This window comes from Lasioglossum baleicum, chromosome 17 (assembly GCF_051020765.1).
Source record: "Lasioglossum baleicum chromosome 17, iyLasBale1, whole genome shotgun sequence".
NCBI lineage: Eukaryota > Metazoa > Arthropoda > Insecta > Hymenoptera > Halictidae > Lasioglossum > Lasioglossum baleicum.
Window position 1 is genome coordinate 10,206,886 of NC_134945.1, and position 26,951 is coordinate 10,233,836.

The 26,951-nt window shown below is 37.2% G+C and overlaps 1 protein-coding gene and 1 long non-coding RNA gene across 4 annotated transcripts in view; both read right to left on the reverse strand.

Moving 5' to 3' along the window:
- The window catches only part of LOC143217471 (uncharacterized), a 36,484-nt gene extending 16,762 nt beyond the window's left edge, over positions 1–19,722 (reverse strand). The window contains exon 1 of the long non-coding RNA XR_013010821.1: positions 10,344–19,722. This is a non-coding gene — a long non-coding RNA (uncharacterized LOC143217471). The remainder of the gene's footprint in view (positions 1–10,343) is intronic.
- Positions 1–26,951, reverse strand: part of Sm (heterogeneous nuclear ribonucleoprotein L) — a 377,399-nt gene that overhangs the window by 302,992 nt on the left and 47,456 nt on the right. For all 3 annotated transcript variants that reach the window (XM_076441781.1, XM_076441779.1, XM_076441780.1), the window contains exons 2-3: positions 25,966–26,009; positions 19,729–19,798 (exon numbers count right to left, since the gene is read on the reverse strand). In XM_076441781.1, the coding sequence (XP_076297896.1) occupies positions 19,729–19,798; positions 25,966–26,009 (114 nt within the window). The remainder of the gene's footprint in view (positions 1–19,728; positions 19,799–25,965; positions 26,010–26,951) is intronic.

A 26,951-nucleotide genomic window follows, 5' to 3' on the forward strand; every position in this document is an offset into this window, starting at 1 on the left:
TGCGTAAATGTGACCGGATGGAACTGCAATACAGTGGGGCACAGCGTATCGCAACGTCCACTGAAATTTTTTAACACGCCCGAATAGCGTCGAAACGACGAGAAAACCTGGTGTTTAACCAGCCGCGGAGAATTCGAATATTTTTCCGTCTCGCGTAAATAGGCTTCGTGTCGGGGAATGCCTGGGAACATTTTCCTCGCTCGCTTAACCACTGAAATTTTTATTTTGAACACTTTATCGTCCACGGAGAGGCGGGCTCGTTCATTCCCGTGGAAACGTTAGAACGTTGCACAAATTAATTCGCGCGTGGGAAATCGATTTTTCGAGTTTTCCAGAGTTCTTAACACGAAACAGTCATTGTAAAATTAATATGTTGTTATTGCTGTTCTCTTATACAGGGTGAGCCACCTGACGTTATCACCTCAAACATCTTTGTTGTTTTCAAAGATACATTAACTCTGTCTTGCGGACAAAGTTGAGTGGTAAAATGGGGCTCTTACGACACCAGAAAAATGTTTGTTTTTACGTCATTTTTCTTAGAGATATCAAGGTCACTTCATTTTTTAAAAATGGAACCACCCTATTTTAACCATCTCCGACGATAGTCCATTTATAAAACTAAAATATGGAAGCAGAATACGTTTATCACCAGCGAGACTTGTAGTAAACATCCGTCAATGCTATGGAATGTTTCCAAACATCCTCTAGCCGATTACGATGCGATTTATTTACTAACAGTACGTTTCCAAACGCGATTCCGCTATGTCTTACTCAATGATTGAAAGGTGTCACATGACAACGGTTTACTGTGAATATAGACAAAATGCATTCCAGGCCCGATTACTTTATGAAGAGAGGTACCCTGAGCGAAACACTCCTTCTAGGCTGACTTTCACTAATATCTACAAGTTATTTAGAAAGAATCCCATGACTACTGACGACAATGAAATTAATATTTTAGCAGCTACAGCTGTCAATCCACATGAGAGTACGAGAGAAATTGCCCGAGAAGCAAGCACGAGTCAAAGTAGCATAACACGAGTTCTGGCCCGACATTTTCATCCGTTCTACATATCGCTAAATCAGGAATTCATAAGGTTTTTTCTGTCCGTGACCTTGAACGACCTTCAGTAATTGAGTCACTGAATTCGTAATGAAAGGGGCTATCATTGTAGATGTTTAAAAAATGGTGGTTTCATTTTAAAAAATAAAGGTGACCTTGATATCTCTAAAAAAAAATTGCATAAAAACAAAAATTTTTTGGTGTCGTATGAGCCCCATTTTACCATTGAACTTTGTCCTCAAGACATTTAATGTATCTTTGAGCACAACGAAGATATTTGAGGTAATAACGTTAGAGGTGACTCACTCTGTGTATATTCTATGACAACTTCTATTTTCTTAAAGAGCGTGTTCTGGATTGAATTGTGTATTTTAGACTCGGTCACTCCCGCGAGGTTCCGAGCTATTGTGATTTTCAATTCACGTTGAAAATTGCATTATCGTATACATGCAGTGTGCCTCACCTAACTTCATCACCTAAAATAGTTATGATGTTCTACTCGAAATTTCATTAAAACGTTATCCACGATAGTTTCGTAGTTTGGCGAGAACCAGTGTTATCTTATATATACACACAACAATAATCAGTGGCGCACCCAGGATGTAATCTTGGGGGGGGGGGGGGGGCCAAGTTGAACCCAGCCCTAGGTTTTACGTGATGACCTTTTTTTAAGCCAAAATATCTATCATCGGTACCCAGGGCTATTCCGCGATTTTAATTTTGGAAGCTGAACATTTTTTCTTGGTGGGGGACTTAGCCCCCTGGCTCCCCCCTGGGTGCGCCACTGACAATAATATCATTCTGTGCAGAGGTGTCAGTAGCAACGGAAGCTCAACTGCGTTTCGTAGATTGAATTGCGCTAATGCTACATCAATATTTCTCGTGTTTCTAAATATGGAACTGCATCTAATATGGAACACCTGATTTTAAGGATGTTCTGGAGGTACAATGGGAGACAAAAGTACGAGAAATACGAAATCCATCACTATATTGGCAATGAAAGCCATTCATGAGTGTATTTTGCATTAAACTTTTGCGAATACTGTACCCTATGTAGCTATATTCAGTGGTCTACACTTGTCGCGTTTCCATGCTAGTTTTGTAACAGTTTATAATTTTTTTGCTGTGTAACTGTTTAGTGAATCCTAATAAATTTTGAACATAATTAATTACATAATTTTTACTACATATGAAAAAAAGTGGAGTTTCTAGTTGCGTTTTTCAAGGTTTAAATAGGGTCTGAAATGGAATTTTATGAATTCTCCGTAAGAAGACGTGTTAAAATGTGCAAACTTGAAGTTGCTGGAATTCTTAAACGGTGCAGTGAATCGAACCCAAACTTTGGTAATTGCATTGATTTAGTAAGAATTATATCTTGCCAAATTTTCAAAAATTTTGTTGCGTTTTTATATACCTCCAGAACATCCTTAAGATCTTGATAACGATAGAGACAGGTTTCTTTCATCTGAAATTGGTGTTACAACACGCCAATCTGAATATATTTTCATATGTCAATAATTTACTGTGCAAATGTGAAGTGCCTTGAAGTTACGACAAACAATGTAAAAATAGTCCACGGTTTGCAACTTGAAAAAGAAGTACTTGTGGTTGGGGTACCGACTTGGAACTTGCCACAGAGGATTTTCTTTGGGGGTTCTATCGAATGGTGCCTAGTATCCTTCATAATAAGAAAGGTCAATTTGGTTTGGAACGTTAAGGATATCTTTCAGCATAATTTACTAAACCTGGCAATAACAAATAAACACTTCTGGACGATATCGCAGGACATCAATACGTAAAAAGAATGGTAAGATTAGTGTCATTGTATTGATACCAATAGTAATCACTTAGAATACCTTCTCTAAACGCCAATTTATTTCGCCTATTTTGTCATAAATGATCTTTGCCGACTTTCAAACACCTTAATGTTGCACCTCGTAGGATTCGTCTCAATAGCCGCTATCAGAAAACAGGTACCAAAAGAACATTCTATTTAAAAAATACAAAGGTGACCGTCACATCTCTGAAGCGACTCCACCTAGCAACAAAAGATTATCGCCACACTGCGGCCCCTGTTGTCCGATGCAACTTTTATTGCGAAAACTTGTCTGCTACTGTCATACTTTCGGAGTTATTGTAGGTGGCAATAGTTAGTGCCTCTCCCTGTATATCTCCCTGTATGTCCGGGTTTCAGACGGAGGAATTCGGGGTTTTCATGGCGTTCGTCCTGAGTTCACGATTTTATAGATGGCAACCCTAGTTTGGGGGAACACTTGAGCCCCTTATCCGGCTATACCCTCCGACGGGATTAACAAAATCGGTAACAACGAATTTCCAAGTGCAAATAATTGGGAATCGTCAACGAATACATGAAAAATGGCAATCGCGAGGAACTTTTCTCTCGCGAGAGACGACGGAAGTAGGTCAGAAGCGTTAAACACGTGAAGGTGGTTGCTCGAGGGTACAGGAAAACCACGTAGAACGTTTCAACCGGCGCGCGCGGCGCGGTGCGACGTGGCACGGCATGGCATGGCGCACACACGAATATAATTCTACCGTGGTGTCACTGTGGCACGAAGGGAGGCTTATTGCTTCGGATACGCGCTCGTTCCAGGCTGGAACTTCATTTCAGGCGCCAGAAATTACACCCCGAAATGAATAAACCGAACTCCCGGGAGCCGGTTTAACGATTCGGCTAATGCACGTTAAACGCCACTTGATACCGCCAAATAAATTCCGTCTTTCGCACTCGCGGGAAATAGAAGAGATTGTTTATGGACCGAGAGATGTTACTAAAGGGTGTTCGAAACGTACGCCGTGACAATTACTGGCTCGCGTCATTGCCTCGCTAGACACGGAATCAAGTGGCGGAGGAAACGTCAGAACTGCAAGACACGTTCCGTTATCATTTTCATTTCGTCACGTGAACAGCGACTTGATACGGATCTATAAACGCGTCGCCTCCTAATATCGCTGCGAAGATGCTACCATGAAGATTTCAAACGATACCCCACAGACTTTAGCACCTCCTATCCATCTAGGAAACTAGGTGGTAGCCCACGACAATTTTTATTGATATCGTGTGCGAAACAAAGCTTCTAGGTTGAAAGATAATTTCCCTGCATTTTAAGTCGCTAACCCCTCATCTAAGGATGTTCTGGAGGTACATAAAAACGCAACAAAATTGTTGAAAATTTGACAAGATATACAAGATATACTTAATTCAATTACCAAAGTTTGGGTTCGATTCACTGCACCGTTTAAAAATTATAGCAACTTAATGTTTGTACATTTTAACACGACTTCTTATGGAGAATTCATAAAATTCCACTTCAAACCCTCTTTAAACCTTGAAAAAACGCAACTAGAAACTCCAGTTTTCGTTTATATGTAGTAAAAATTGTGCAATTAATTGCGTTCAAAATTTATTAGGATTCACTAAACAGTTACTGAGCAGAAAAATTATAAACTGTTACAAAACGTCAAATTTATCGTGCTGTCTCTCACTAGCATGGAAACGTGACAAGTGTAGACCACTGAATATAGCTACAGAGGGTACAGTATTCGCAAAAGTTTAATGCAAAATACACTCATGAATGGCTTTCATTGCCATGTATAGATTCATTTCGAATTTCCAGTACTTTTGTCTCCCATTGTACCTCCAGAACATCCTTAAGGGTAATATGAGGGTAAATACTTTATCTTTTTCTTTCTCAGTCGTTAACAAGATATTAAGATGAAGAAATTACCTCTTGCATTTCATATATTTTGTTCACAATTGTGAGTAAATTATGAAGGACAGGAAAAACAATTTATTTTTTAGTGGTGCGGTTCGCAAGCAACCCTTTGAGTGACACCAACCAAAAAATTCAAGAAGAATGTTCTGGTACCTATCTAATATATCGGAAAATTTCGAGATGATCGGTTTGGTGGAACATAGTTAAATAATTGAAAAACAAATGAAATTACGCCACATTATAATATTACAATATGTACTGCAGTGTTCCTTAGGACCCTAATTAATGATTCTTATGAGGATATTAAGTCTCCTCTTGGCCAATAATCTCCTTTTAAACGCGACGCATTGTCAGTATCGCGCCGTTCAGCCTGCCGCGAGTGGGGGTAACAGATTCTACATCATCGACTCTCGGAACACTAGTTGCCCAAGCCTTAGTTAGAATATTCATTATATTAGATGATTGCATAAGTTCGTGCACGATCTTCATAAATGTCGCAAATTGTACTGCATGGCGGAGTGTAAAAAAAATTAAATAGTCACCATTCTTTGCTACAATTGGAATTATATTCATACGTCTCCTACATTAATTTTTTCTACAATTAGAAAAGAATGGTGACCATGTATATAATTGATTAATAAAATTGTATGCTTTAAAAGTTAACCATTGAATTTTATTTTCAAATCGGGCACGAACTTATGCAATCATCTGATACAATGATAACATGCATTACTGCGTAGTCATTGGAATTTGAAAACACGTATCATTAGCGTTCTGAAATCTGACTTGTAGATTTTCAATGTTAATGCTGGTTCAGAGACCTTGATTAAACTTGAAAAGCATAAAATAAGCCTGCTCTACAACTTTCGTCTTCAAACAATTATTTTAATTTACGCGTCCCTTAGATGTAACTGTTCTAAAATCTGCAAACTGTAATCGAAATCGAAAATATCATGAAAATGCTATTTTGCTAGACAATCACGTTTTAAGATCCGAGCTTGAGCATTCAATTCCATTTCGTAAGTCAGCTAAATCTTCCGCCTCATTTATCTTCACAGCTCCGCCGCACTCGAACTTATTTCCCTCATTCAGTTACATTATTTCGTACTTATCCATCAGAGTTTAAGAAAGCACATCAGCCTCATGCATAAAAATATTGTCCGTATCATCTTCGTGATACATCATTTAAAATTTTCAGAACTGGATAAAAAGAAACAATCATCAATAAATCACGCTGACTCTCAATCATTCGTGTCGTTGTCTGATTAATTCTTGCATATAAATACTGTGATACAATTTTGGATGCTTGAAAAAGAAAGTATCAGTATTTTTAGATTTTCTCGTATGCATTGGATACAGTTACAAAGCACGAACCGAGTTATTGCGAGCATAAAATACGCGTGCTTACATTTCATGCGTAATAGTATTCATTTATAAAAACATAAATGTCAAATATTCTTACGGATACACTATATAACATACGCAAAGCGCGTTACAATCGGCGCATGTCACTGACCTCGCTCTTCTTATTAATAGCATGTTGAATATTCAATAGGAGCGTTTTCAACTTTGATATATTCACCAACCGTAAATAAACCGATGGATTTACGATAACGTATAAATAGTGTATTGTCGTATAATACAATACAGCATGTATAGAGCAGTGTTGGGCAAAAAATTAATCAATGATTGACGAATAAATTTCTATTTCAATCGTAAATCACAACTAACAATTAATCTCCTAGCTTAGTCGTTAATTGCGGCTAACGATTAAATTTTTACTTTAGTCGTTAATTGCGATTAACGATTATTAATCGTCAATCGGATAATTGATTAACGATTATTGCTGAAATTTCGAAATGAAATACGTAATCAGAACTGTATGAATACAGAAAAAAATGTAAACTGAGTTTAGGTGTATTGTCATTTGGTCCATAATACAAATTCTGTTTACGCGCTTTTGTTTTTTTTTTTTTCGATGATTCCTTTTTTTTTAATCAACGATTGACGATTGAATCAATCGCCGATTATTCGACGATTTCTTTTTTTAATCGTATACATTAATCAATCAATCATGATTAAAATTTTAATCGATTAATGCCCAACGCTCCTATACAGTGTGTATACTATTGAATATTCAAATGGAAGAAGGAATAAATGAGAAACGAATATTTGATGTTATGTATATCAGGCATGTCAAACACGCAGCCCGTGTGATTGAAAAAAACTTTGAAACTGTTGCTTACGATTTATAAGTGGAATTAATCGAAATGCATTGTGATTCCGTATTGAAACAAGAATACAATACAATTACTCGAATTAATATTCGGACGCTCTAAAAAAGACGATAACTTTTTTAACATTGTACTGTACGATTTGAACTTTTTTAGGAAGCTAGAGCAATTAGTTTACTACAGGGTGTGAAAAGACATTTTTTCGAAAATTACAATTGATCGAAGTTGTAGAAAAATACTGAAAGTTGCATTTTACAACTTTTTTATGTGGGCCTAAACTGAAAATTTAGAAAATACGTTCTGTAGATCTGTGACAAGCAACTTTTGAGAATTTGCTTACTGAAAACCGTTGTCAAGTTCCTGCGAAACAATAAAATGAAATAGTTTTATCCAAATGAAGTAAACTTGAAAAAAAAAACAAGTTTTATACTTCGTATGTATTTTTGTAGTATTGTTTTGTTTTGTATGTACTTTATCTTGTACGTGTGTAACTACAATGTTAATAAAAAAATGTTTCTTCTTGTTCCTCTCTGATTATTTTATTGCGGCCCTCGAATTAATTTATAATACTTAATGAGGCCCTCGGTGGTAAAAGAGTTTGACATGATTGCATTAGATTGTTGCATATGAAATATCCGATTTTCAACTATAACATTAAGCGAACGCAACTTTTTTCTAAATCAATTGATCAAGGTAAGCATCATAGTCGCCAACGTATTCTGTCTATAAAATTCAAGTTTCTTGATCGTATTATGGTAAAAATGGAATTTTTTGAATTTACAAGATTGTTATCTCCACTTTGTAGTCTTTTTTACCATCAACGTCTGATACGCTAATTAATCAACAAATATTTCAGTATTGTATGCATATATAGCTCAAGAAAATGTTCTCTGTGCTTAAAAATCTTTGACTTTTGAGAACACTTTCCTTATTTGTCTACAAGCTCTCATCCCTATAAACGAGGTTTAAATGTGTTAATTACACATATTGAGACGTGCCTATTGTGTGTCCAGCTCGCATTATAGTTTGGGTTTACGCTGCGGTCCAATTTAGACTAGAGGTGTGCTCATCGATTATCGATAATTATAGGCATAATGCTCGACTTGTCAGCAATATCGATTACTTATCGATAACTTTTTCTGCAATTAGGTACTATTACAATAATGGTACCGTATGAGGTCTATCATTAAGTAAGTGTAATATCATGCAAGAGACAAGACGCATAGAAAGCTACAGGAGACGAATGACGTATAAATCGCATAAGCAGTTTCTTACGACTTTTGTCATTCTGTTGCTCATAACAACGTTAATCGATTTCGATGAAACTTTCTGCGCGTACAGAACTCGCCTAAGTCTAGGGAAGGCATGTTTGACATTTTTTACTTACATAATTTCGATCAATAGCAATTTTTAAATAATGTTTGTATACATAGATTGTCTAGTAAACTAACACTTCTAACATCTACAAAACGATCATCTTATCAATGAGTGACGTAAAATCATTAGAAGAATGTGCAAATATAACACTGTTATGTATGTACATATATTGTTTTCAACCTACTAGCCATATTAAGAAAGAAAAATTTCTATTTCACTCCAGTTTGTTGCAAATGTTTTCCCATTGAGGCAGAAAAAATGTTCATTTTGCATAAAGATTCGCTGTGTAATAATTAGTACGAGTGATCAAGCTTCGATCTCTTATTTTCGAGAGATTTGGCGGGCCGTGCACGTATTTCCATTAGATTAAATCGGCCGGGCCGAGAAGTCTGCGTCGGCTACTGTACATAGCCATGAATTTTCGTGGGCTTTAATACCGGCAATATCTCATCTACCGAGCCCTGTTAGAGTCAGCGGATTAAGATTAACACCTTCGCAGGCATGCGAACGCACCGGCTCGGTGGCAACTCCCCGTGTTTCTGCCGCTTCTGCCGTTTCTGCCGCGTGGCGTGCTTTTATTTCAAATACCGAACTATATTACCAGACGGAGCCGCGGGATAGCTGTTATTTTAGAATGGCGGGTGCTTCGTCGAATTTATACGGCGGTGTTCGCGTCACCGATAGCTCACTCGCCGGCTCCAATGAAAATATTTTAATTGACTGAAGCTCGATCGTTCGTCAGCCTTCCAACTAAATATGCATTAGGCGAAGATAGCTGAAGTGGTTAACGCGGGTGTTACCGGTTGATATGTTACACGAAATTCTATTTGTAGTGTTTGAATCACAATTCCGGCATCGTATGCCGGTATGTCTGTGAATCATTTGCCTTCGGGTTCACTTCGAAGAAAAAGACCGCATCTCCCGTCGACTTCACTTATACGTAATCTATTTCTGCAGGATCACCAGCGTTTTTCTCGTACATCGCGAGTACACGAACAAAGTGAAAGCACAGAAACAGTTCTTGTCTACAACCAACAATCTATGTAGTGTGGCCTTATTCTTTTTTACTGATATACACTGCTGTGCAAAAGAAAGAAGCACACGGCCAGATTTAATAGAAAAGTGTAAAAAAATCAAATAAGAGCACACCGGTGCACTGTAGGGGAGAGTTGTCTCATTGTTTTGGTAATCAATTAATGTTTGCGACTTCTAGTGGTCGATAGGGGTGGTTCCTGACATCATTTGAAATTACTTTTCGCTTAGGCTTTGTCAAAGAGTTATTAACGAAAAGCACGGATCAGAGCGCGGCTATATCCGTCCGCTGTAATCGCGCTCTGATTGGTCCGCGCTTTTCGTTAATAACTAAAATTTTTGATATCATAGAAAGCGTGTGCTAAGGCAAACTCAGTTATCAGTAACCTTGAAGCCAAGAAGATAAAACATATAGTTCGAATAGTTTGAATTTTTTAAGACAGTAAATAGCGTGGTTAAGTAAAAGGTTTAAATAATAATGAAACATTAGGGAGCAGATTTTGGCGTTGTTTGTATACGCTCGTGATATCTAAAAATGTTGAACGAGCATATTTTTGATAAGGCTAGAAAGTCTTAATCCATCTTATTTCGAATTTAAAATAGGATATTGAGAAAACTGAAAATTTGTAATATTATTAAAAAAATTGTGAGACTAAAGACGCGTTTAATTGCATGTATGTGATGCATGATTGTAAAAGACTCGCGATTGTAAAAGAGCGGTAACATGTGTGGGCTATGGGTGCTCGATAGAATATCTGTTTAATTGAGAATCGTAATATTTATACAAGTCATTATTATAGACTGCAGATTTTATGCATTCCTGACAAAAAGGGATACGTACAAGTATTAGTTTCACCTTAATAAGAAAATTAAAAGACAAAAGACATTTTTACTTGGCACCTGTATCTTGCAATCAACGAAAACATTTTACAACAAAAATGGGCAAGCATAACTCCAAGCAGTGGACATATTAAAAAGATTTAAGGTCACCAGTGTATTAATTTCACCTTAATAAGATAATTAAAAGAAGAAAGACATTTTTACTTGGCACCTGTATCTTGCAATCAACGAAAACATTTTACAACAAAAATGGGCAAGCATAACTCCAAGCAGTGGACATATTAAAAAGACTTAAGGCCACCAGTGTATTAGTTTCACCTTAATAAGATAATTAAAAGAAGAAAGACATTTTTACTTGGCACCTGTATCTTGCAATCAACGAAAACATTTTACAACAAAAAGGGGCAAGCATAACTCCAAGCAGTGGACATATTAAAAGGATTTAAGGCCACCAGTGTATTAATTTCACCTTAATAAGATAATTAAAAGAAGAAAGACATTTTTACTTGGCACCTGTATCTTGCAATCAATGAAAACATTTTACAACAAAAATGGGCAAGCATAACTCCAAGCAGTGGACATATTAAAAAGACTTAAGACCACCAGTGTATTAATTTCACCTTAATAAGATAATTAAAAAAAGAAAGACATTTTTACTTGGCACCTGTATCTTGCAATCAACGAAAACATTTTACAACAAAAATGGGCAAGCATAACTCCAAGCAGTGGACATATTAAAAAGATTTAAGGCCACCAGTGTATTAGTTTCACCTTAATAAGATAATTAAAAGAAGAAAGACATTTTTACTTGGCACCTGTATCTTGCAATCAACGAAAACATTTTACAACAAAAATGGGCAAGCATAACTCCAAGCAGTGGACATATTAAAAAGATTTAAGGCCACCAGTGTATTAGTTTCACCTTAATAAGATAGTTCAAAGAAGAAAGACATTTTTACTTGGCACCTGTATCTTACAATCAATGCAAACATTTTTTATTTTGCATGAAGATTCGTATTAAATAAATATGTATATGTATCCGTGTTATCGAATAAACATCAGAAATATGTACACTCTGGACATATTATAATAGAATTCTGAAGAAAGTAAGAAGCCTGTGACCTGGTACACCTGGACACCTAAAAGCCAGCATACGTATAGAGATAAATGCGTTCGCGTTCAAATCACGTGCACCATGATGCGTGATCGATAGTGTCGTTCTTTTAAGCAGTGTCGAAAACTTGGATCCATTCCATGCTGCGAACCAACGTGACTGGTAGAATTTCGTCGCGTGAACTGTCCGGACCGCCGCGTCGCACCGAGCAAAATTCGTTCGCTTGATTAAATAGAGAGGCGGCTTAAGGAAATGCACACCTTCAAGGAAACCAACATGAGAAACAAGAAAAACCATTCAATAAATTAATTACATTTGTATTAAAAAATCGAAGCCTGTAAATAACCAGAAAAACAATACGTAAATTTATTTTGGCAAACATGACAGACGTTTAACACTGTCAACCCGGCATTTAAATTTCAAAATAAATTTCGTCCACAGGTCGGTAATTTCTGTTAAAAAATGATGAAACGTGGCTTTTGCTATGTATGTACGCTCCGTAAAAAACTTGGGTGGATATGAATTTATAAAAAATGAAAAGGTGGAAGTACTAAATAAATAAATTTATGTATTCACATAAACAAATGTGGAGGCAAAACAACTGACACCAGTATGGCGTCAGCAGCCACTAGCACATGAAATTTACATGACGTCACGATAACGTTAGCAACCGTTAGGGTGTAAATTTCCGCGTTCTGCTGTTCCGCAAAAACAGTTTCACTGTTGGTATAATTTCTTTTTCCACGATATTCCAACCTAAAATTAGACTGCGGATATTTACACAATTTGCAATTTTCGTAGACGAATTTCAAGGGAGTCGAACTAAATAAAATCGTATTTTCCATGATAGTACTCTTTTTAGATCTGAAATAAATTAAAATTATGCAAAATTCTGTCGAAATTTGTATTCCAGAATTTCTTGAAAATTTTCAGAATTCCATAAAGATCCGCAGTCTAGTTTATCTTTATTGTTACATAGGAAAAACCACTCGAAAGACAATAACGATGTTACTGCCTGTATATGTAGAAAATTCTATGAACGAAACATCGAAAATTAAATCATCGCACCACTAAAAGCCAAAGAAATTATGTTCTATGAAAAACGCTTGCTCTACCTGTCTCCACAATTTTAATCGTAGCTTCGTTAAGCTACAGTTAAATGTTCGAGTAAGAATACAGAAAAAATTCTTATGAAATTATGATATACAGTCGGTGGACACCCTTTAGAAACCAATAACTTTTTAAAAATTGAACCAAACGACATGAGGTCTTTAGATGTTAGATGGATTAGTTTACAAGATCATGTGTAACAAAATAATAATGTGTAATGTTCACGATTTTTAACTATTCTATTTGTGCTACATCGTGTCCTACACTTTTGTCTTGAAAATTCCGAGCAATAGCAATTACAAAAAATTCGTTTCACACATTACCTAGTAAACTAACCCTTCTAGCATGTCAAAGTCGTTTGGTACAAGTTTGAAAAGCCAATAGTTTTTCAAGGGTGTCCTCTTAATTTTATACATCGACTACACCGACTATCTACAGATAGGGGAAGTTGAATTCCCTTAACGCCGGACAGCACCTAATACCGGACATTAGCTTTGTTCATATTGTTAACTTATAAATAATGTAGAATAAAAATTTATTTAAGATGATAATTATTGTATCGAATGTTTGGATGATTACAATACAACCACATCTAAAGTATTAGGTTGTTGCATATGAAATGTCCGATTTCTAGCAGTGGCATTAAACAAACCCAATTTTGTACCGAATGTACTCTATCTACAAATTTCAACATTTCTTTTTTACCATCAACGACTAGTAAGTTAATTAATCACCAGATTTTGACCAAATCATAAGTTATTTTTCCAGACGTATAAAAGGAACACACGACAGTCGCGTTGGTTGACGTTGGAATAAACTTAATTTAAAAGTAAAATCATACATCTAAATTAAAATGACAACCCTAAATTAAGAATGACAAGAATGAATTTATTTAGACTTTGCGCGGTTTTTATTAGAATATGTGCTCTAATAAAGATATTTATTAAAAATCGTTTCTTATGAAAACTTATTTACAATTTCATTAATTGTGAAGTAAAAAATCCAGAACCAAACAAATCAAAGTTTTAAATAATAAATCTATAGACTGTAACAGCATTTCTTGATCGAGGCGTTTTATAGGAGTCGCATTCTAAAATCGGATATTTCATATGCAACAACCTAATAGATTTGATTTGTTGTCCAGAATGCCTCACATGACTCCATGAAACATGTATTGTACTATGTATTCTACTTTATGTAATATGTGTGGTAGAGAAAAAGAAAGAGTAGAAGTAGGGAGAAGAGGCCATAAATGAAAGGAGTGCGTCTATCCCCAATCAGGAGTGCACCTCGGGTCCTAGGGAAAGATGTACTTTTTCGAACTCTTTTAAACAGCACGTTAATATATATTAATATAAAAGTTTTACTGATTTAACGTTATATTTTCTTAAAGAGACTTAAATAAATAATTAAGTTAGTAAGTTTTACTGTGCCCGGTACTAGGTACCACACTCGATGATCTCTCAAAATCATATAAATACCAAAGTTTAACGTTTATTCAAGTTAACCCTTATTATAATGTTGACTATTTTGTTCCTTTATTTGGATTTCTCACATTGTTGACTTATAGATAACATTATTTCTTCTTATTCGCTTAAGAAAAACCTTAAGCGTCCGGCACTAGGAGAACTCGCACTACTTACTCTCTGAAGTAATTCGAAAATTTGACGGAATTTTAACGGTTTCGATAAATGCCCGTAATACTATGATGTACGGCACGATGTATTCTAATTGCGCCGAAAATACCGCGCGGTGCAACGCAACGCCTAGACGTCAGAAAAATAGCTTGGATGGGAAGGTGTGCGCGCTCTTACAAGTCGAAGGCACGCACGCTGAACTGTGGATTGTGGATTTGGCTTAACGCACGTTAAGTCACGACCAGTTGGCTACTACGCGCCGTTCCAATAAATTCCTACGGCTGCGATGATAAATAGAGCAGCTCTCGCGCGGCCCACTCGCTTTTCTATATATTTTCTTTCATACAATATGAGCCCGTTCATTGAGAGACGGTCGAGTAAGTGTGAAATAAAGCAACTCGCGGGCAATTTGAGCAGAGCGCGTCGTTCTACGGCCACAATTTACACAGGCCGCCTCGTATAACGGGTCGCTGACGTTTATCGACTCGCGACACGCGCCGCCGTTGAACCCCTCGAAATTATTGGAACGATTTGCATATCGCGGCTGAACTGGAACCAAGAAATCAAACTCCTTGACAGTGGCCGCTCGTTGAGCAAATACTGATACGCCGTGCTATTCGAACTTTGTTAATAGCGTTGCCCTTGCGCCGATGATTCATCAATACCGGATTTATTGCAGAAAGGTTCGTTCACGATAGAGTTGTGCTTATTTAATTACATTGTAATTCAGTTACGCAATTGAATGTGTAATTTAAAAAGTACTTACAACAAGATAATCATTTATAGACAGTATGTCCGGAAAGTAACGGAACATCTTTAATTTAAAGCAAACTACTAACGTCATCTACTGAAACAAAACATAACCTGAAAGCTGTAATTTTCCTCTACAAAACAATACCACGATCACCGCAATCGATCAACGGATTGTCAAGTTATAGCGCATAAAGTGATAGCATCTTTAGTCTCCTCGTCGCAAAAACAAGATGGAACAAAGAGCAAATATTAAATTTTTTATTAGGCTCGGTAAAACTTTTACAAAAACATTTGAATTGATGAAAAAAGTTTATGGCGATCACTGTTTATCCCGTACACGTGTGTTCGAATGGTACATATAAGCGCGATTCCTGGACTGTCGTGATAACTTTGGAAGACGATCCAAATCCAGGCCGGCCAAAAAAGAAAAATCGCGATGAGTTAGTCGAAAAAGTGCGTGAAATGATCGGGAATTCGTTCCACAGGGTCAAAATGTCAATGGTGAATATTATCTGGGTGTTATGAAGCGTCTGTGGAAAAGAATCGTTCGAATGAGGCTCGAATATCGAGCGCCGCGAAGTTGGTTTTTCTTGCGCGATAATGCACCGTCTCACAGGACCATCACTGTTCGTGAATTTTTGACGAAAAAACAAATCTGTATGATCCAACATCCTCCGTATTCGCCCGATTTATCACCGTGTGGCTATTTCCTGTTCCCAAGACTCAAACTGGCCATAAAAGGAACGTTTTATGACAATTTTATACAAGTCCAAAGTGCCGTGACGAGGGTCACTGAGGCGATTCCGCAAAATGAAATTAAAAAATCTATGCTAGCATTGCCTGAACGTGCCCAGCGGTGTATTGATGCGGGAGGGATGTATTTTGAATAAAGAGGAATAATTTCGGCAAAATAACTAATTGTTTTTTTGTTATTTAAAAAGTTCCGTTACTTTCCGGACATACTACATATGTAATTTGTAGTATACGGTGCACCGCATTTCTCCGTGCAACGCAACAACGAATCGTTCTCCTTAACTATGTACACGCGATTGAAGCATGTCGAAACCTAATTGTTTTTTTATCCCTCCACTATTTACGCGGCGTAACGGCTCGCTAGTATTTGAACTGTCTGCATTAGATGCCCTCCAGCGTTAAGGGAACTCCCCCATCTACAGTCGGTGGACAAAATTGAGTGGACACCCTTTAAACACTCATGACTTTTTTAAAATTGAACTAGACGACATTTTCGAGATGTTCGAAGGGTTAGTTTATTAGGTACTGTGTAAAAATAATTTTACATATTGACAGTATTGAAAAAGTATTTTGTATTATTCGTAAGCATAAAACTGTGCATGTAGCTATTTTCATAAAGCTGTGAATAATGCAAATTGCGCCTCGTAAACGTAAAAATAGGACTTTTGAGGGCGATCGCGGATTGATCTTTTACCTAGAGCTTTGACTACTGAAAACCCCCATCTTTGTCGAGAAATGGGCACATCCCGCAGCCTTGCAATTCTGGAAACGAGTCTACCCTTTTAACGACCAGTGTGGGCCACAATGAGAATGTTTGGATCGCCGTTTAGTCTCTTCAAAACGTTTCAGCGAAACATCTCGGAAAGGAGCTTTCGAGAAAGCGACAAATCGCGTCGGGCGAGCTTTGTGTATCCCATGCCGAGACGGCGAGTAACGACCCTGGCTCCCCATGTTGCGCGTCATTAATTCGAGTTATAGCGAATCGTCGTAAAGAGATTCGGCGGGTCGAGGTAGGGAAGGAGACTGAAATGTGTGAGAAGAATAAACAAAGCGGGCGGTATTATGCACATGCATGCATGCGCGTGTGCACCGAAGAAGGAGAGAAAGAGAAAGAGCGTGCAAGGGAGTTATTTATCCCCGAGGCAACCGCCTGTTTGCAAGTGAAACCGTTTACCTATTTCTCTCCCTTCTCGAGTGCATAAATCGACGTCAGTTGCCGGAGTCGGTATCGTGGGCGAGATTAAAATTTCAATTGGCTCGCGACCTCGGAAATCGCCGGGTATAATTAAAGTAAAGCTGATGCCGAATCCATTAGCGGGTCGAGAGACAACAGGGGATCGCGACGGAACAAAACGAACGAAGCGCATGCTTGGCGGAAGAAGAATCGCGCACACGTGGGCACACATGGACACGCATGGACACACGGTGGACAGAGCTCGATTCCTTGCATGGTGAACCGGTAAGGAGACTTCGGTTTAGAGGCTCTTTAATTAGTGCGTCCGTCTCGCGGAGATAAACGTAAGGAAAAAGGGAAAAACGAAGAGAAAAGACAACAAAAGAAATGAGCACCGTGACCGAGTAGCTATGCGAGGACTCGCGAATGGACGGACTGCGAACAATGCCAGATCGCGCAAGCATCGGCCATTCGAGGGACAGAAACAGCGACAGAGCTCATCTATTATTGGCGCAAAACAGAAATAAAATGCGGTGCCGACGGCCTGCGAAACCTGTATGGTACACGCGTTGCGCCAACAACTTTTGTTCTGCCTCTCGTTTCAATACCTACGTCCCCTTCTTTCGAATTTTCCGGTTGCATACGCGTCGCTTTAAGTGTACGTGTCTATGCATGTACCTTGCCACCCGTAACTATTCAAATTAGGGCTGTAGATAAACCTTGAATTCTTCATTATACCAGGCGGTGATCTTTATGAGCAGACTCCGGATCTTCACGCAAAATAACAAGTATGTATGCGCATCAATTGCAACACACAGAAGCTAAATATGAATTTATAATTTTTACTAATAATTTGAATGTACATAGTACGAAGAATATATTATAATCCTCTTAAATTTTTTTAATCTTCTCTCTGTTTTAAATTACACTTACTTATTTTTGTTATACATAAATGCATTTAATCCGGAATCTACTTTTGAGTTTAAGTTTTCCACTTGCTATTACGAACAGTTTGACTAACAAAAGTGTTTGTGAATTGGTTCTTTAACATTTGCAATAGTTCGAAGCTCTGATGTGAATACAAAAGGAAGAGCCACGAAACACTCATGAAATGATAATCGACCGACTCTTTTTATAGTGTGCACGTTAGTAAATCAATGACTGTGGTATTGATTCTATGCACTAATTGTAAGATTGTAACCGAGCCTCAAGGGCAAAGCAGAAAGGTGGTCAAAGGGTTAATTTCGTTAAATCTTCGAAAATGGCTACAACATTGAGTTAAAACCAAAGTTCATAGCGGTTTCAAATTAAAATTCGTAGATAAAATTACAATATTATTCATAGGTTTATTCAATAACATGATAAGTTACCTCAAAAGCAGCAGAAAGTAATAGGAAAGTCATTGCATAAATCGATGAATAAATGTCTTAATTTTATCTCTGAATTTTTATTTTTTCAGGTACGAATTCTCTGAAAAACTGATATTTCTATGACAATATTGCCGGATTTTAACTGAAAACGGATCAATAAAAATTGATTGCATAGTTTTTTGAACGATGCGTATCAAATCTTAAAATGAATATAAAAAGAAAGTGTCCAGTAAATTTTTGTTTATCTCCTGCAAAAACAATGCCAGTAGATACGTATGCGTATATCGTATAAAACTACTTCTTGAGACAAGAAGTTGTACTATTATAAAATATTGTTTAGTGCGTTATGAAAGGTATTTTCAAGGACATTTTTATTACCACATGAGATGACAATGTCATCGAGAATTATTTAAATTAGCGCTGAACTATCATCTACACGAAAGTGCTAAAATACTTACGCCCAAAAATACCAACAGCATAGAAAACATGTTACTTTCAATATAATTACACTAAACAGTGACACTTCGCAATATTGAGCAATTTTGCCCCCACGTTACCCATTAACAATAAATACTGCTTATATGGTTCTCCAATACCATAAAAGCTAAACAAGACAAACCGTATTTATAAAATACTTCAGCGCGATATCGACTATCAACGAATTTGTGTGTCACCTGAAGTACATGTAAACTATTTGGTAAATCAAGTAATGCTTGAAACGAAAGCAGTATGGTTTTTTTCTGTTTTATTTTTTTCTCGAGATGTGAAGGTCACCTTGAGTTTGTTTACTGTAAACGATACGTTTTGATCTTGCGAGAATTGAATGCTGCATAAAAGACTTATCTATTAATGCTACACCTGAAGAAACACTTCAATGTGTATCATTTGCACTTCGCCGGTTATAAGCTTGCATCAAAAATCATTTATAGAGAACATCACAGTAGTTATACGTTTTTCTCCCTTTCTTATTCAGAATCATCTATCATTAGCTTATTTTTTACAAAAATGGACTTGTATGTAACCAAGTAGAACAGGAAAAACCTAATCATTACTATTGAAACCACAACAACTTTCATGTTCATCAATCATTTGTTCAAATACCAAATAGTTTACGCGTGATTTAGGTGGCTCCCTTGTATAAACGGAAACGTTTAGATGCCCCTGTACAGTGTATGTGTATTTTTCTAGTCGAACAATGCAATTGTCAGGTATTCGTGAGTTTTTCAAACTAGGTTCGTCAAGACCTGGCTGAATCTGGACGCTTATTTTCCTGTTTGTTATTCCCATTGTTCTTTTGTTTTCCCGCGGGCACGTATCCCGGCGCGGCAGTGCGAGCAACACGAAATCACGTCGTGCTGGATCGTTTACAAACATTTGCATTCACGAAAACGCGGCCGCGTTGAATCATCCGTTTTGTGCAGCCGAGATACGCAACAGAGTGGTATTCGTTTCAAGACCGCGTCTATTTAATCATATCTCAGGACAGCCGGATCTTGACTAAGAAAGCTCTCAGAATCCGTGAGGTTGCACTTACCACAGTAATAGGGTAGACTGGATTGATAATTGTGAAGAGGAGAACGTGATTTGGTGTGTTATTGTCTTCTCTGGAAAAAAGAAAACACATGATCAGTTATTTAGTAGTCTACAATGAGACAGTTGTCACTCAACACTTTGACGGTCGCGCGTTTCTCTAAAATATATTATAGCTTCTCGCCGTACCAATACGTTGGAGGCATTTTTCCATAGAATCGAAAAAACATCGTCAATAATTTCGAAAATCACGCAAAAGCAGAAATGCCGAAACGATTGAAACTAATTGATAGAGACGATTACCAAATCTACGTCTTCAAATTATTTACACAATGTCGTTTGAATGACTGGCCGCGCGACGTCACGCCTACGTGACGCCCGCCGGTAACTGTTGGCTAGCGAAATTGCATCTACGAGACAGCGGACGTCAAAATGTTCAGAGTAAACAAATGTAGTAATGAGAAAATGTATTTTCGTTCATACTTGTGATTGTGTTTAACCTTTGACATTATTGTATGTGAAATTTACATTGGCTTTATCGGGGACGAATATGATCCCTTCTCCGCGGGTGTAAACGCAATAACTATCATTTTTCCAACAACTGAAGTAGTTTGAATAAAGTGAATCGCAAACAAACTCGTAAGGTCAAGGTTAAGAACTCGAATAAAATTCGTAGTTTATGATATTATACTCTTTGCACGCTCATGATCCGAGACTTGTGACTTGTGACGAGATTCAGAGGTAGAGTAAGCTGTATACAATATGAAGTAAAACTGTGTGTATATGTAATTGCCTGCTTCTCCAAGAAAGAAACTCGAGACACACCAACGGTAGTGTTATCATATTAATTAACCCCTTGCCCTACAATATCGTATCAGAATCGTGACGAACATTCTGAACAGAGTCTAATGAATTTGTATGTATTAATTTCCTTTAGATCAAAATAAAATTCTATTTTGGTTTTGTTAATAGCCATTGGAGAACATATAAGCAAACAACGAATAGATATAAGTTTATTGATCAGAAACTATGGTGCACGAAGCGGCTATCTTGTGACGTCATGCTTGCGTCGGATGCCTCGTGAAAGGCAATATGCTGCCGAATATTACAAATTACTCCTCGATAACGTAACAATATGCATTTTGGCATTTTAACATAGATATGACTTTTATGAATCATAATTGACCACTTCTGAACACCTCATTGCGATGTTGAAGCGTCAGCTTAAGTAAAAGTTAAATGGTATCAGACGGTGCATAACTTTTGGTACAGAGTTTACTTTCTTTACAAATACAATGCATTTGCACGAATTTCTGCATTTAACATACAATTATAATGATGTAATACTGTATCTAATGAGGAAGCAACTTATTAATCGGAATATTCAATGCCCAAGATGTAAACGTTTTGTAACGTATTAGAAACGTATTCGCAAATTTTACGATGCATTGCTTAAGTAAATATTATAAGACTGTACCTGGACGAAAAAGACGACGAACGAGAAACATGTTGACAAAAGGGGACCGAGCTTCGATGACCATCTTCACATAATAATATCCTGTCAAGGGCAACATTTTGAAGAACCTTTCCCGACACGAGACACGGCACACGCTTCATCTTATTAGTCGAGTACGAAACGCTTCTGCTTGATTCGGAAACTTTCACAAACATACAGAGACAGCTTTCTTTACACCACCTATCGGTCCAAAATCTTACTAATCAGCTTCGTGTACTGACCGACCGCTCGTAAAAACTATAACGTGACGATCCACTCCGTCAAGGTCAAGGCTTCTCTTAAGATTGAGGAGCATAGAAATAGACTTCAGTACAGTAGAATTTCGATTAGCCGTGCTAATTAGTGGAACATGACCTCATTGAAGTGTGCAGTAAATCGTGTAGCGATTCTTTCAAACTAATTCTTTGTGGAAAATATTCAGACGATAAAGAATTCGAACATCAGTGGCCCGGATAATCGAGGTTCTACTCTCTCCCTCTCTGTATTTGTAATAATTGGTTTACTTTACTTTTTATTAGTATGTACTCCGACGTTATCAATTCCGATGTGCGTATACGTCGAATCTTATCTTCCGTAAATATAACCTATAAAAACAGACTAAAAATAATGCGAAGCATTTAGCACGGGACAAGAAAAAGTATTGAACCGATGAAAAGTGAATACCCTGTAGTATTTAAATTTGAACAATTTAATTGTTCGAGGGACTAATTCGATGTGCACGGTGCTGCAGTAAACGCGTCGAGCCGTGGCAGTGAAAAATTCTGCATTTTCCGGAACCAACGTCCAATTGCAGTGAAATTACATCAACCCAGCGCACAGTTGGCGAAATTCTTTATTAAATCAGAGCTCCGGCCGAGAGACAGCCGAAGAGGCTCGAATATTCGATTACCCCGAAGAGAAACGGAGGAAAAATTGTACTCGGTAATTTCCTTCCGAGATTCAACGGTGGCCGCGATACAACGGAAGGGTCTATTGATAGATAGCCGCGAATCCATTTTTCATGCGTTGCATCGATGTATTCCCTCGTTCGCCCCGCGCCGGGAATTCAACTGGCCACGAACGCTTTCCATGCGAAAAGGATGGTGAGGTGAATCGAGCCCTTCCGATTTTTGCAATTCACAGTGGCCAGTTCTTCAAGAATCTGTTTGCTTGGACTTCGAAATACAGTATGTCCGGAAAGTAACGGAACATCTTTAATTCAAAGCAAACAAACTAACGTCATCTATTGAGACAAAACATAACCTGAAAGCTGTAACTTTCCTCTGCAAAACAAGATATCATACTACATACTAGGAGGATGAAAGGAGATGGTACTACGTGAAAACATACAAGTGGAAAATATAACAATTTTTTTTGCAACCTCGCTTTTAAAAAAATTCAAGAACACTGTGTTTGCAGTCTCCCTTTAGAATACATCGAGTTCGAAGATATGCTGTTTAGCCGTAGCCAAATGCAGACGTGAAAAAGTGTTCAAAACAAAAATATGATTCTACAAAACTGGCTAAAGAATGGTTTGGATTGATTATTCGATACATATATTTTTGTACCAAATTGTAAATGTCAACGAGTTAGATCGTGTAATAGATAAAATCAAGCAGAACTTGTGGGATTGCCCTTTTGCCCTTATAAGGTTCCCGTAGCCACCTTTTCTGGGTTTTACTGCTTCGCCGTTGCGATAAATACTGTTATACACACAGTTTTACACAATTTGCAGTATGTTCATATTAGAAAGATAAAGAAAGTCTAATGAAGAATTCCTTATTTTGGTTTTACGTCAATGAAACTTGCACCATCGTGTTCGTCTTGTGTTTCTGATTAAAATGACTCCGAACACGATATAGTTGTGATCATCATTACTTGTGTAACACGCGATACTATCGTAATTATATACACAGCGATTTTGGGAACTGGGACGAGTTACTGTTCTGTAAGTAAAAATAGAAAAATATGATAGAGGAAGAAATCATATGTCACAGTCATAATACGTCCTACCTTCCTATGCCCTTATTTTTTATGTGGATGCACCGATACATTCGCCAGGTGCAATGGCACTTTATTCTTTAATGCAACCCAATTTTTTGTTAAACCAATCGATCCCTTTTATTATCCTACGTATAAAAGTACTAACCCAAGGTCATCGAAATGTCAATACTTGTCAGATATTTGACATGTTCTGCCAGAAACGTACTTTGTTATGTTTATTATGTTTTCTAATTTTATATTTAATTATCACTAACGAAAAACCAATAAATAAGGAAGTTCAATTTTTTATTTAAAGGTCTGTATGAGCTGGCGTCAGTCTTTCATCTTTCTTTTCCGTTCGCCGACCTCTTTCACGCCTAAAATTTGAATCGCTCATTAAACGAGTCACTATAATCGTAATAATATCGTGTTTGGTGTCATTGTAATTAGTAAAACGGGACAAATACTATGGTCAAAGGTTTATAGAGAAATTAAAAATTGGAAGAGTTGCTATCTTTTGCTTCGCTTGCATTAGCGTGAGTCTCACCGATACTCGATCCTTTGCTGGCTCGGTCGTTGAGCGTATTTACCGCTTGACTGGTTCCAAAGGGGTCTTCTTCGTAAAGATACAATTTTGATAGTTACGGTAGAGACGTTTGCGACAATTACGGAGAGAATGTTATAGTACTCATTTAGCGTGGGTTACGTTCGTCTATCTCGGATAGAGAACGAACTATTCCGATCATGAGTGGTGCAAGAACGATCGAACAAGAGCTATAGGTCGACCCAATTGCTAGAATCACGCGTATAGCCAAATTATCCCGCGAGTTCATAATCGCATGTATTTCAACAATGAAACCGTAGCGCGTCGCGTCGTCCAAACGTGATTGCAAGCTGTTTGGCTCGGTGGTGTACCAACATCGACCCACTTGCTAGTGTTTCTCGCAGAGCAACAACGTTGCAACAATGGCTAAATGTTAATAGAGAGAACGTAGCATCGAATTGGCTGGTGATAACGGCGCGAACACAGGCGAATACGTCGAAATTAATTAAAACGTCGCAGCCGGTCACCGAAGTTTTAGACTGATTCGAGCTGCCTCTCCCCGGCTCAGGCCAAGTCTAATAATAAGAAGTTAACTCGAGCGTTAAGTGTGATTCAAAGCGGAGGGAATTCGATATGGAATGATATCCGGCCGGTGCGGTGAACTTGCACGCGAGTCCTAACTTTCCTCCCAGCTGAACAGCGACGCGGGCGAACGCGTTTTGCGAACGGGCACGCGATTCAGTCTGACATCTCAAATCTTGAGAAAGATTTTCCAATTCTTTGACCCATTGCCTTACGATTGGTTAGCGATCACTAGTCTGCAAATATTTGGTTGCTACAGAAATATACGCGGCTTTTCTTCTCGAATTTTAAAGCTAGGCTGAGTCCGGAAGAGACCGGTCAGTATTAATAGCTTAAAAACAAGGGAAGAGCGTCTGTGCCGCATAAGAACGAAATAAATTAATTAGCTTGTTGATTTCGCACTGAGAATTCTCGCAGAACTGTATTTAACCCCTTGTCGTATCATTTTCTCTACAGTTACAGTGATCAAAACGTCTTTGTCCGCAAAAATTTCGTTGAAGAGAAAAGAGAATTTAAATTTTTTGTATGGCTACATTTATTTTAATGCTTAAATATTGATCGGAAGTGAATCAACTTTTAGTACATTTAGAAACGCGTAACATTCGTATTTGTGAGACTTTGTTTATAATCTTCATGATGAGTGTGACTCGTTAAAATACGGCAAGGGGTTAATGATATAAATTACACTTCAAACTTTGTGAAAGTATTTCGACGAAGTTATAATGTTAGTGATATTTGAAATTCATTTATTCCAAAAAATGTGCAGAAGCATTTTCATGTTTAAGATAACAATTGATAATACGAATAGTTGTGAAGCTTCAGTGAAGCTTCATTTTGTGAGTTACGTTATTCACAGTTTTACAACTCAACTGTATTGTATACAAAATATAATATATATAATGATAAATATAATTAACAGCAATACTTTTCGTTCAAATTGGTACAAATGGTTCATTAATTAGAAAACTGCTGTTTTCACGGTCCGGACTGGTACCATTGTTTGAAGCTTTAGTCAGTTCATTGTTTTGGCTTCGCATCAATAAAGTTTCATGGAATAAAATGTACGTAAATATCAAGAATCGTATTCATTAACGGATTGAAATTCTTAATGAGCAAAATTAATTATTTAAAAACAATTTTTGCCTCTGACAAATTGAACCAAAAATCAAGTTATTCGTATGAATTCATGTATTTGGTAGCATATTCGATTAAGCGAAACGCGGAAAGAAGCTGCTATTAAATCTTGACTAGCTTTCTATTGGGTTGGAACGAAAGTTCGTAGCGTTTGTAAATTAGAATTGAAAGCTAAAATTCAGATATTTATTCATAGATTTATTCAATAACATATTTTCCATTCTGTTCTATTATTTTTTGCCATTTTCGAGGTAACTTCTCGTGTCATTGAATAAACATATGAATAAATACCTTAATTTTATCTTCGATTCTGAATTTGAAAACGCTACGATCTTTCTTTCCAACCCAACATTATTCCATTTATCGAAGATTCTATAAAATAATGTATGTTGCTATGCGATATCGAGCTTCGTGTGATTGAATGACGGTTGAAGCGTACAGATATCGGCAATGCAATCGGAATATAATGCAGTATCAAATATTCAAATACACTTGATACGTACCTTTTGCGCCGCGGCTCGTCTCCGTACCCGCCATACTCGTGGTTCTGAAACAAACGAGGATATGTATATGTATATCAGTTAAGTTCGGATAGCATGTGAATAAATAAATCTGTGCTCGAACAACGTGGGGACCCCACGGGCAGAGTTGGGCAAAATGTAATTTCAATTACAGTTACAATTACTTGCCAATTACTGTAATTTGGAATTGCAGAAATACAATTACAATTACATGTAATTGTAATTGGAATTGCAATTACTTGACGAATCACTGTAATTGTAATTGTTGCAATTACAATTACTGGTTGAGCGAAAGTAATTGCAATTCCAATTCCAATGACATGTAATTGTAACTGTAATTGTTAGTAGCAGTTACAAGACTTACAAGTAATTGTAGCTGGTAGCTGCAATTACTTGTAACTGCTACTAACAATTACAGTTACAATTACATGTCATTGGAATTGTAATTGCAGAAATACAATTACAATTACATGTAATTGTAATTGCAATTACAATTACAGTTACATGTAATTGTAATTGAAGATGTAATTAATTACTCATGTAATTAATTCCTGCCCAACTCTGCCCACGGGATAAAACGCTCGGGGTAGGAAAACATGCGATAGCATCGCATCGTGAATATCTGAGATTGAATCGTGCGTTCGCGACGCACAATGTTCGAGACAATGCAAAAGAAAAACAAATGTCCGAACTATGGAATCTAGAAAAAAAGACAGTCAGACAGCGGTACATAATATAATGTATCAGATGATTGCATAAGTTTGTGCCCGATTTGAAAATAAAATTCAATTGTTAAATTTTAAAGAATACAGCTTTATTAATCAATTATATAGTCAGAATTAAAATCGGACACGAACTTATCCAGTCATCTGATAATTTGTAATACCACCCACAATTTTTACTAAATATATGAACTGATTTGTTAAAACTAAAATGTACAATGGAATATAAAACTCGATACGTATTCT